Raw genomic sequence first — 12,363 nt, forward strand, 5'->3', positions numbered from 1 at the left:
AGAATAAAGTAGAGACAGGTGAGATGTTTTCAGCGGTCTGTCATTTATAAGTAAGTGGTTGCTGAGAACCAACATCACAATCATTGCAGACTGGGCCTGGAAAAGAGTCCCGGCCACCTGAGAAGAGTCATGGTTACTCATGAATTCCTGCTCTCCTGCCCACCTGCTGATGGCTGACAGTCTTCTACCTAGTTTTCTCCCTTTCTCTCTAGGAGAGAACTGCCAACCATCAGCAGACTGGTGAGAGAGCAGGAGATTAGGAATAACCAGGACTCTTCTCAGGTAGATTTGACTCTTCTCAAGGCCTGGGCAGCAATGATTATGATGCTGGTTCTCAGCAACCACTTACTGTTAGCTCATGAGTGACACACCGCTGACATCAGCATTTGTCACTAATTTATGCTGCCCTCAGTGAGGTCAGCATAAAGTTGATAACAGGTTCCCTTTAACAGAGTGAAAGTTTAATGTAAATCTACATGTTAGCCAATCTTCTATTCTTTATGCCCGATTTTCTTGTGTACAGTAGGTATTTAAAGGGTTTTTACAGGATTTAAAGAACTTTAGATTAGAAATGTTTGCATCAGTACTGCAACAAGTGATTGTCTTCAGCAGCAATCACTCCAGCAACACGTCATTAGGGATGAGTGAACTTGTGTTTTCAAGTTCTGCGTACAAGGTTCAGTTTATCTAAGAATTCCGTTATGGATTCCGCTACCACGGACCATGACTTATGGTCCGTGGTATTGGAATCCAATACTGAATTCTTAGATAACCCGAACCTTGTACACAGAACTTGAAAACACAAGTTCGCTCAACACTAGTCATCATAGCAGAACAGTTAGCAAAGACTAGTGGAGACCACCAGTGCTGGGACACTGGTGTTGCAGGGTATTTATAGCAGCGAAATGGCATTTCCTACCTTTTTTAACTTAATTTCTTTTTTCAGATCCTGGATTATTGATAGTAGTAATCTAAAAATATGTAGGGTGGCAGTTATGAGGCGTTGGAGAAATGTCGAACTGAAAAATGAAGTGCTTTTGGTTAAGGGTACTTTTACACTTGCAGAGGATTCCGGCAGGCAATTCAGTCACCGGAACCGCCTGCCGCATCCGGACGCAAACTGATGCATTTGTGAGACTGATCCCGATGCAGATCTGTCTCACAAATGCATTGCAATGCCAGATCCATCTCTCCGATGGTATTTTTAAAGGTTTGCGCACACCAGAAAGGCGGATCCGTTTTGCCAGAACACTTACACTAATACACTTCAATGTAAATTAATGCTGGATCCGGCATTCCAGCAAGTGATCAGTATTTTTGGCCGGAGAGAGAACTGCAGCATGCTGCAGTATTTTCTCCGTCCCAAAAAATGTAAGGGGGACTGAACTGATGCATCCTGAACGGAATGCTCTCCATTCAGAATGCATTAGGATGGTCCTAAGGGGATTTGGAAGTTAAGATGTAAGAGAATTGGAGCGTTTTTGTCCATATCGAGGGAGATGACCACACGGAGAGGGGTAGGTGGGGAGGGAGTTGAGGGAGACTGGGAGATTTAATAAAGGTTTATTTGATGCAGTGTTATTGACTTGCTGATTTGGATAAAGTATAATTGATTTAACTGTATTGATATCCTATTGTCATATAATGTACGGTTAATCTGAATAATTGGCTGTATGTAAAACCTTTAATAAAAATGATCTAATTCAGAATGCATTAGGATAACAGAACAGAACTCAATACCGGAAAACTTTAACACAGGTGTGAAAGTACTGTAAAATATCACCACTTTCTTTTCTTCAGGACGATCATAATCTTCAGGTTCTTGGTCTAGTGCGCTCAGATGAGGGATTTTATCAGTGTATAGCTGAGAATGAGGTGGGAAATACACAGGCAGCAGCACAGCTCATTATCGTGGAACCTGGTAAGACATGTTAAAAACCTTATTTACTATCCCTGTCCCTTTCCATTGTCCTGCATCCAACCATTCCTAGTCAGATTTATGATGGTTACTGTGTCACAATATTTCCATAGTTAATAATTTAGGGTGTGCTGCTGGCATACTTTATAGACCTAGTGAACGATTTGGCTTTTAAAACCGTTGACCTTTTCTTCTGTGGGTAAACAGTTTGCGAACTCACTGTTCCTGGCAGTCCCACCTGCAGGATATTGTTCCAGTGACCCTTACAATTTGTGATGTCTCCCACCTAGTTTCTTCCTGATCCTCCTTTCCAATGCACCCTGCATAGCATATCCTCCTCTTCATGCGTCATGTAGCCTGCTGCTTTCTGTGTCATGGAAAGTGCCCCATGGCTTTCTGACATTGAGGTTATGATTCTACGTCACAACAGAAAATAGTTTTATGAAACTGATAGAAATATATAACGGTCTTAAATTTACCAAAATAAAGATGTTTCTCATATGTGAAAAGTGTGCCTTGCAGCTGTGCCCTTTTTTAATATGCATTTTACTTTTATTGTACATATTCAGGTTCCTAGATGTAGCATGCAATGTTATGTGATTGCCAATGATACAGTCCTTCCTGCTTTCTATTTGCATAGGTTTGTTCCAAATAATCATTAAAGTGTAACTGTCATATTTTTTTATTTGCTAGTTTATTAGAGCTAGGCCTGTATACCTGAGTTAGTCTGTCAGATTGTCAAAAGATGTGTAATTACCTTATAACGACTTTCATTAATGTCCTCTGTCCCTTTCCACCGCTCCCTTAAAAGACCGTTGCTATGGCTTGTCGGTCTTCCCTTTAGTGTAAACAGAAGACAGAAGGGCGGTCCTTCACACTGCATGCCTGTATTAGGCTTCAGAGTGAGGAGGCTTGTTCTCAGTAATCCAATCTGATTGGCTGGCAGGGAGCTGCTGGCTACAGCAAGTGTGTATGGGCAGTGGGGGAAAGCAGTTTGGGCCTCAGAACTGGCAGAGGAGCCATCTTGAGAAGGTCCTCATATTGTAAATGTTTAAACAGCCATAACTAAGGGTAAAAACTCAAGGAAAACAGTGGTATGTGAAGAAACTAAAGATTGCTTTATGCATAATGGTGCTGCAGCAGTAACATATGCTAAAATAGATTTTCCATATGAAACCATGACAGTTACACTTTAAAGGGTTGTTGTCCTGACATATATAGTGATCACCAGATCACAACATTGGTTTTCTGTAATATTAAACTACTCACTGTTCTTAAACCAGAAATTAACCGGATTACGCAATCGGAGCTTTCGTGGGATTCACGCATCCATACTTGTAAAATGTTACCAAAGATGCTGTATGTGCTATGTTGTATTCCCTTATCTATACATAGGTCTATTCTTAAAGAATTGCAGAATCTATTGCTACAGTTTATCTGTAGAGGTAGGCCCCCCAGAGTGTCACAAGGAGTACTCTACCACTCCCTTTTGGAGGGTGGGACGGGTGTTCAGAATATTGCTAAGTACTACAAAGCAGCTGCTCTAGACGCTATGAGATAATGGTTTAGGTCATCCTCTACGCATAAATGGGTTCAGATTGAGAATGCCCTAACTGAAGGAGCCTCTATTAAGACATATGCAGAGGCAGCATATTTTAAACCTATACAGTTATCTTGCCCACTAGTTTCGGCACTCCACTCCTTCCACATTTGGAAAAATGTATTAGCCTCGTCAAAAATGATGCTCTCCTTTAAGTATCTGTCGGATCTTTAGAACCGCATATACCAGGTCTTTCTTTGAAAGGGTGGGAAAGTAGAGGCATCAAAACACTGCCTTTGCTTTATGCTGGAAAGGTCCTTTTGACATTTGAGAGACCCAGCACTGGCGCTCCTACAGATATCCCACACCAGGCCAGGTGGGCGGTGGTGCAGGTTTTGACGGCTGCTAGGATGTGTATGGCCAAAAAATGGAAGTCTGCTGAACCCCGTACATTAGGAGAAGTTATTGCTAGGGTGGATTTACATAGTAAATATGAGATCATTATGGTCAAATCTATTAAACACCAAGCCGCTGTGACAGTTAGGTGGCTCCTTTTTAGAAGAAGAATTATAGATCTAATAGATAAGGAATAGGGACCAAATAGCAGATTCTATTAAGGGATTAGCTGGAAATCAAGGTGCGGAGTGGTATTACTTGGGCGGGGTATTATTATAGAATATACGCGTTATTAGGTAATATTTTTATAAAATGGCTTGTTGTGTGTTGGTTTTCTCCCTCTCCTTATATTTGGGAAGGGGGTGCAAAAGAGGGGGAGAGCGAGGCGAGGTAGAGAAAGGGAATTGCAACCTAAATCAAAATTGTGAGATGCATATATTGTTTAAATGCATTGAGAACGGTAATATAGGATGTACATAACATTAGGAATATCTAGTTCACCTTCTGACATTGTTTTAACATTAGCGTTAATTTACTGTGTATGGAGGAATGCAATGTTTTCTCTCATGTAATGCGAGTTTCCTTTATTAAAAAATAAATAAAAATAATTCCTCTCTATCTCGCCGATCAGCTGTTTTCAGAGGAGGAGGATCTACTTGCGAGCAGGGGTACCGGGTGTTAAACCCCTGCCGATCTGATACTGAGGATAGGTCATCACTATGTATGGCAGGACAACAGTTTTAAGAGAAGGGAAAGTGTAACACTTTGGTGCACATTAAATGATTTTCTCTTGACAGTCTGAAATTGTTGGTAAAGAACATTTTTTAAAAAATCTTTATATATAGCGAGAGAGAGATTTGAAGGACTGTATCATTGTACTATTAAGCAAGTTAACCAATTTACAACTAGGGGGCCTGAAGTGTGGCTAAGCACTACAGGTCGCTTGGTTAGTTGCATACTTTTGCTGTTTTGCATGTTTGTGGGCTACATTGCCAATCAGAGGTAGCACTGCATGAAGCTTGAGGGTTCATAATTTTAGTTTTTATCACAGTCACAAAGACTTGCTGTTTCACCCTGTTTTTGCAGTGTCTTTGAGTGGCAGGTGGCCCATGTCTGCATGGATGCTGTGCTTGTTTTGTTTATTTTTTGTTCTTGTTTTTCGCTCTGTCTGTGTGCCTGTGCTTGTCCTCCCCCTCTCCCAACTCAACCATGTCAAGGTGTAACCGTCCCTACCTCTCCTGCCCCCTCACTGACCCATGCTACTGCTCACCATGTAGCTGCCACACCAGGAGGTCCCCTTCCGTCATCCCCGCGGGATGTTGTGGCCTCTTTGGTGTCAACCCGCTTCATCAAGTTGACGTGGCGTGTTCCTGCTGAAACTCATGGAGAAAATCTCACCTACCAAGTATATTACAGCAAAGAAGGATTGAACAGGTGAGTCTTGAGATTTGCACTTATCTGATTTTTACATTTTCAATGGCTGGATGAAACTAAAGCATATTTATCCAGGCAGCACTTGTCAGAGAGGTTTTAGTATGCTGTATAGGAAAACCGTGCCAAAATTACCCTGCAAAACACCTGTTCGGAGTATTAAGGTGGTGGTCCTCTCTGTATAACCTTGTGTCCTATGAGTTTGTACTCATTTTTTCTCTCATTTCCGCCTTCCTTGATGCAATGGCATCTAGCATTGATATTTTTGTAAGCTCTATCTCTAATTTTTATTTTTTTCACACATTTCTATTTCTTTGTATCCCTTATCAACCTGTACTGATTCTGATTTTGCGATTTCATCTTCTGCTATATACTTTATTGCATGTTGGAATATACAGTGCTGCCTATAATTATTCATACCCCTGGCAAATTTTGACTTGGTTACTTTTATTCAACCAGCAAGTAATTTTTTGATGGGAAATGACATGGGTGTCTCCCAAAAGATAAGACGATGTACAAGAAGCACTATTGTGGGGGGAAAAAACATTTCGCAGCTTTTTTTTACATTTGAGCAAAAATTGTCCAGTCCAAAATTATTCATACCCTTCTCAATAATCAATAGAAAAGCCTTTATTGGCTATTACAGCAATCAAACACTTCCTATAATTGCAGACCAGCTTTTGGCATGTCTCCACAGGTATTTTTGCCCATTCATCTTTAGCAATGAGCTCCAAATCTTTTAGGTTGGAGGGTCTTCTTGCAATCACCCTGATCTTTAGCTCCCTCCACAGATTCTCAATTGGATTCAAGTCTGGACTCTGGCTGGGCCACTCCAAAACGTTAATGTTGTTGTCTGCTAACCATTTCTTCACCACTTTTGCTGTGTGTTTTGGGTCATTGTCATGCTGAAATGTCCACTGGTGCCCGAGGCCAAGTTTCTCTGCAGACTGCCAGATGTTGTCATTGAGAATCCTCATGTATTGTTCTTTTTTTCATGGTCCAGTTTACTGTGATTAGGTTTCCTGGTCCATTGGCTGAAAAACACCCCCAAAGAATTGGGTTCCCACCACAATGTTTGACAGTGGGGATGGTGTTCTTTGGGTTGAAGGCTTCTCCTTTTTTACGCCAAATGAAGATAACCTCATTCTGACCAAACATCTGACCATAACACAGAAGACCAGAAGTTGTCGTCTTTGTCCAGATGAGCGTTTGCAAAGGCCAAGCCAGCTTTTGTGTGACTTATCTGGAGAAGTGGCGTCCTCCTTGGTCTGCATCCGTGGAACCCAGCAGTGTGCAGTGTCTGTTGGATTGTCTGCCTTGAGACATTGCCACCAGCAGAGCCCAGATTCACCAGGATGGCCTTGGTGGTGATCCTTGGATTCTTTTTCACCTCTCTAACTATCCTCCTGGCCAGCACAGGTGTCACTTTTGGCTTCCGACCATGTCCTCTGAGCTCTTCCACAGTGCGCAATATCTTGTATTTTTTGCTCAAATGTAAATAAAAGCTGAGGTTTTTTTTTTTTTCCAACAATGGTGCCTCTTGTACATAGTCTTATTATCTTTTGGGAGACGCCTATGTCATTTCCCGTCAAATTGCTGTCAGGCCCAATAAGCATTTTTGGCGATATGCCTATATTAAAAACATATAAGTATACCCCCTGTCCACCTTATAAATACTGTAAAATCATGTTTGATAAACTAATAGAATCACTATCCTTTGCGCCCAAGGGGCGGCATTTCAGCTCCACTTGTGCCCAGCCTCGCCCCAACCTCTGTTTTCAAGCGCCACCAAGCTCATCAATATTCATTTCGCTGGGCGGCTTTTGCTGTCCCCGATGCTCCGCGATCCCGCCCATTCCCAATAGAAAGCTATGTGCATCGGCCTCACTTGCAGCTTCTGGGCATGCACGGGATACCTTGCCCTGAGTTTGGCAGATTTGGCAGAACACCGGCACTCCCAGTGGCCACAATGATACTGCGCCTGCGTCCCATAAACATCACTGAGGCGGCTTCAGCTGTGCCTGCGCCGGCTTTGTGATCACTGCCACTACATGTCTTGCTGCAGATGTGTGAAAAAGCGCCTGCGTCGTAGACAGCAGAAGCCGCCTAGCGAAGTGAATATTGATGAGCTGGGCGGCGCTTGAAAACAGCGGTTGAGGCGCGGCTGGGCACAAGTGGAGCTGAAACGCCACCCCTTGGGCGCAAAGGAGAGCAATTCTATAAGGTTATCAAACATGATTTTACTATATTTTTAAGGCGGACAGGGGGTATACTTATATGTTTTTAATACACATTAGAAGACCTATAACTGCATATATATAGCTAAAAATGCTTATTGGGCCTGACAGTGTCCCTTTAACCCCTTAGTGACCACCCATACGTGTTTTTACGGCGGTTACTAAGGGGCCTTAGGCTGGGCCGCCGCGTTTTTACGGCGGCCCGGTCTAAGCGCTCACATGAGAGCCGGGGCCCTGCTCTAACAGCCCTGACCAGCAGAAGTGCCGATCCGGGCTGTTTAACTCTTTATATGCCGGGCGCAATGGCGCCCACTGCATGTAAAGTGGTGACAGAGGGAGCGGACTCCCTCTGTCTCCCATTAGCAACCCGAAAATTCGATCGCGGGGTGCTGATGTGTTGGAAAGCTTACCTCGCTTCCGATCAGGGCCCCGAGCGCCTGTCTTCAGTTCTCTCCAGCAGGCTGTGCCTTTCTGGCGCAGCCTGCTGGTCAATCTTTGAATAGCATTGCTATTGAAATGTAATGCTTTATAGAGATAATGCATTACATTGTAAAAGCAATCAAAATACTGTATATTATAGTCCCCTTGTGGGACTTTTAAGTTGTAAAAAAAAAAAAATAGAAAAAAATACACATTTATTAAATAAAAAAAATTCCATAAATTAAAAAATATGCTTTTTTTCCATTGAAAATACGCTTTTTAATGAAAAAAATTGCAAAAAGAAAATATCCCCCATATGTTTGGTATTGCCGCGTCCATAACGACCTGGACTACATAAATATTACATAAATTATCCCCTATGGTGAATGCTGTAAAAAAAAAGACAATTTCTAATTTATTCTTAGTTTCCACCGAAAAAAACGTAATGACAAGCGATCAAAAAGTGGCATTTACTCCAAAATGATACCAATGAAAAATACAAGTTGGCCCTCAAAAATCAGGTCCTCACACAACTTCATAGAAAAAGAAAAAAAAAAAGTTATGGGTCTTGTGAAGTGGCAATGCAAAATCATTTTTTGGGTTAATAAAATGGGTTTTATTGGAAAAAAAAAGTAGTAAAACTTAAAAAAATATTATAAGTATTTAGTATCACTGTAATCGTACTGACCCAGAGAATAAAGATATTATGTTTGTACCGAAAAATGAACGCCGTAAAACTTATAATGTAAAAACGCAGTGGCAGTATTGCTATTTTTCCCCATCTCCCTCCCAGAATTAATAAGTCAATCAGAAAGTTATGTGTACCCCAAAATGGTGCTATTAAAAACTACAACTTGTCCCGTAAAAAACAAGCTATCATAAAGCTATATAGACGAAAAAATAAAAAGTTATAGGTCTTGGAACGAGACCATGAAAAAAGAAAAACGCTTGGTCATAAAGGCCCAAACAGGCTTGGTCACTAAGGGGTTAAGTCAAAATTTGCAAGGGGTATGAATGATTATGGCCAGCACTGTATCTCCAGTTTATCCACTCTATTCCCTATGTCATATACACCATTGTATGCAGGAATAATAAGCTGGGCACTCCTTTGGACATTTATACTATGTGGGGCTATATTATGGTAAGGTACTTTTGCAACTTTCTGACCATCCACTTCGGTCAATTTCAATCTTTGTTTTTAACCTTTTTTTTATTTTATTTTTTTATTGGGACTGCTTCATGTATTTGACTGTCTTTTATGGTGATACTTACTACCGTTGGTTTATTTTTGTGCTATTAGACTGGTATACCATTATAGGTGTTATCCTTTGAGACACTAAATAACATGAATGTTTACTTTCGCTTGTAATACGGATATAATTAAATAAAATGAATCCATTGATAGGTTTCCTCATGTTTTAAATGTTTAAAACATCCGCAAAATGTACCTGTCATTTGTTTAATCTCGTACACTCTGCTGGTACCGTGCTACTGTGGATTCGCTTGCAGAATTAACCCTATTGAATGGGCTAGTCTGTGAGCAGCTTTCCATGTGCAGTTTCCATGCAGAAACCATGCCAAGAACATGCTTTTTTTTTATTTTATATTATTATTATTTTTTTTCACAATGTGGATTCCCATTATAAGCAATGGACAGTTAAAGGGAATCAGTCACCATTATCTTGGACTGTTATCTGCTGTAATACACGAGCAGCACTGCAGTGGAGTCCAGATCACAATGTATTATTTTCCTGCTGCCCACTCCTTCCCTTGCTGTTGGCATTTAAAGCTGTACTGAAATACATTGTCAGGAATTCTGTACTGTGATGATAAAAAAAAATCTAGATAGATTTTTATTTATTTTAACCTAATTTAAATTATTTAAAGCTTCTCATTGATTTGTATATGCATAGTCCTGATCTTTGCAATGCCACATTTTGCTTATCGGATACAGGGAGCGTGTAGAGAACACCAGTCGACCGGGAGAACTGCAGGTCACCATCCTAAACCTATTGCCGGAAACCATCTATTACTTCCGTGTTGTGGCTCATAATAATTATGGTGTTGGCGAAAGTTCCCCCCCTCTGAAGGTGGAGACACAACCTGAGGGTAAGAAGCTTTGTAAAGTGAAAAGCTTTAGTCCATTATTAACTGGGCTTTGCGTCAGGATACAGTTTTACCTCTTGTAGCATATACTGAGCCAGATTGTTGCCTTTTTAGTTCAAGTTCCTGGTCCAGCCCCAAATCTTCGCGCTACAGCAGTCTCCCCTACTTCTGTTAGTGTCAGCTGGGAAACGCCGCTTTCTGGAAATGGAGAAATTCAGAACTATAAACTTTATTATATGGAGAAAGGAGCAGGAAATGAGCAGGTAAAGAAATCAATATCTCAGCTGCACATTGGGCTGAAAGGACATTTTTAGATATTCACATAAAGGTGGAGTAAACGACATTTCTGCCTCCTAGAACGTAGAACATGTCATTGCACTCTGCAGAAAACGTAAAACTCAAAGACAAAAGTGAGCCATGTGCAAAACCCTCAGATATGTATGCTTGCATGCCACTGTTTGCAAATGTTTTGTAAGTTGTGAATGCTTATCGGATATCTTTTGTATTCTATCTGCAGGATCTTGATATTGCAGGGCTTTCATATACTGTAAATGGACTAAAGAAATACACGGACTATACGTTTCGGGTGGTAGCATTTAATAAACATGGGTCTGGAGTATCAACACAAGATGTTATAGCCAAGACTCTGTCAGATGGTTCGTTTCTTGCTTCTTTTGATTTCTACGACCGATTCGGTACTGGTGACTTTACAATACCATTGACATATATATTTTTTTTCTGTTTCCATTTTAGTGCCCAGTGCTGCTCCTCAGAACCTTACCCTGGAAGTGCGTAGCTCACAGGTAGGGCTAATGTTTATAAGCTTTGTAACAGATCTAAATGCTTCATCATATCTTGATCGCAAGCTCTCTTTGCTTGAACCATCCTGACTTGTTCTGTGCGGTTTTTGTTTTTTGACGTTTCATCCACTGCCATTCGAAGCTTACAACCTTGCCCATAGTTTTCCTCTTATATGAATTTGTGTGTGTGACATGGTCTCTGGCTAATTTAAAATTTCTGTCATAGTGCCCCCTAGTGGCAAAGGAGCTAAGTGTATGGCAGTGCATGCAAACACTCGGTATAAAAAATATCTGCTAACGTTATTATTAATATTATTATTTAAGCGCCATTCATTCCATAGCGCTGTACATATGAATGTATGCCAACATGTTACTGTGTATGTACACTCAGTGAAGGTTGGTACAGGTGAGTCTTGAGATTTTAACTTTAATCTGTTTTTTTACGTTTTCAAGCTCTAGATGAAACTGAAGCATATATACTCCAGGCATCTTGTCAGAGGTTTTAGTATGCTGTATAGAAAAACCGTACCAAAATTACCCCCCGACTGTGAAACACTCTGCCTTTCAAAGCTTACAACCTTGCCCATAGTTTTCCCTCTTACATGAATTTGTGTGTGTGACATGGTCTCTGGCTAATTAAAATTTCTGTCATAGTGCCCCCTAGTGGCAAAGGAGCGAAGTGTATGGCAGTTCATGTAAACACTTGGTATACGTACACAGTAATATGTTGACAGACATTTTATAAGTTGGCTAATATTTTTTTATACCAAGTGTTTGCATGCACTGCCATACACTTGGCTCCTTTTGCCACTAGGGGGCACTACGACAGAAATTTTAATTAGCCAGAGATCATCTCACCTGTTACTACATGCAATGTTAGTGGGTACATACACCCAGTAAAGGTTGGTGCACTCAACCAACTTGCTGTCCTTTTTGACCTTTATGTTCTCTTATGCAGAGTGGCTATTGACTGACAGTTGGTTTCAATCATCCATATTAATAATTCATTCCTCTTGCGTATTTTCTCAGGCTGGGTTTACTAGTACACATAAAAAGAAAAGAGGCTCAAGCACCAGTGGTAGACGTTTGAGCAGTCCCGATCTTTATTCACCAAATTGTTCAGAGTAAATACAGCATACAGTGGCACTGGTTCCCGCTGTTTTCCCAGTGGGTTTACTAGTAGCATTTTTCAGGTGTGATAATTGAAACTGATCATTTTGGGGCTTGCTCAAATTTCTAAATAATGACTCATTTTCTAGGATGAGATGTCTTATTTTTTTTTTATGTCCTCATCCATTGCAGCGTTTTTGTGTAGTAATAGTACACCATTCTGTATTAAAACTGGAGCACTCGCCTTCACCTATAAACCAGCTCTTGGTTAAATTAGAACATTGTTGTTGGAAGTAGTGTTTGATATGTAATACCCTATTGTGTTTTTCATCATATTTGTATCACATTTACCTCCACAGAGTATTTTGGTGCAGTGGCAACCTCCTCCTGCAGGAACCCAGAATG

At 40.8% G+C, this 12,363-nt stretch overlaps 1 protein-coding gene across 5 annotated transcripts in view; it reads left to right on the forward strand.

Annotated features, from left to right (window-relative positions):
• NEO1 (neogenin 1) overlaps positions 1-12,363 on the forward strand; it is a 135,081-nt gene that overhangs the window by 105,677 nt on the left and 17,041 nt on the right. For 3 of the 5 annotated variants that reach the window (XM_044279835.1, XM_044279836.1, XM_044279837.1), the window contains exons 7-13: positions 1,801-1,921; positions 5,072-5,288; positions 9,897-10,051; positions 10,163-10,311; positions 10,566-10,704; positions 10,802-10,851; positions 12,318-12,363. The exon at positions 12,318-12,363 is cut by the window's right edge and continues 99 nt beyond it. In XM_044279835.1, coding sequence (XP_044135770.1) covers positions 1,801-1,921; positions 5,072-5,288; positions 9,897-10,051; positions 10,163-10,311; positions 10,566-10,704; positions 10,802-10,851; positions 12,318-12,363 — 877 coding nt within the window. The remainder of the gene's footprint in view (positions 1-1,800; positions 1,922-5,071; positions 5,289-9,896; positions 10,052-10,162; positions 10,312-10,565; positions 10,705-10,801; positions 10,852-12,317) is intronic. The other 2 variants (XM_044279838.1, XM_044279839.1) reach the window with 1 other exon arrangement.

Source organism: Bufo gargarizans, chromosome 2 (assembly GCF_014858855.1).
Source record: "Bufo gargarizans isolate SCDJY-AF-19 chromosome 2, ASM1485885v1, whole genome shotgun sequence".
NCBI lineage: Eukaryota > Metazoa > Chordata > Amphibia > Anura > Bufonidae > Bufo > Bufo gargarizans.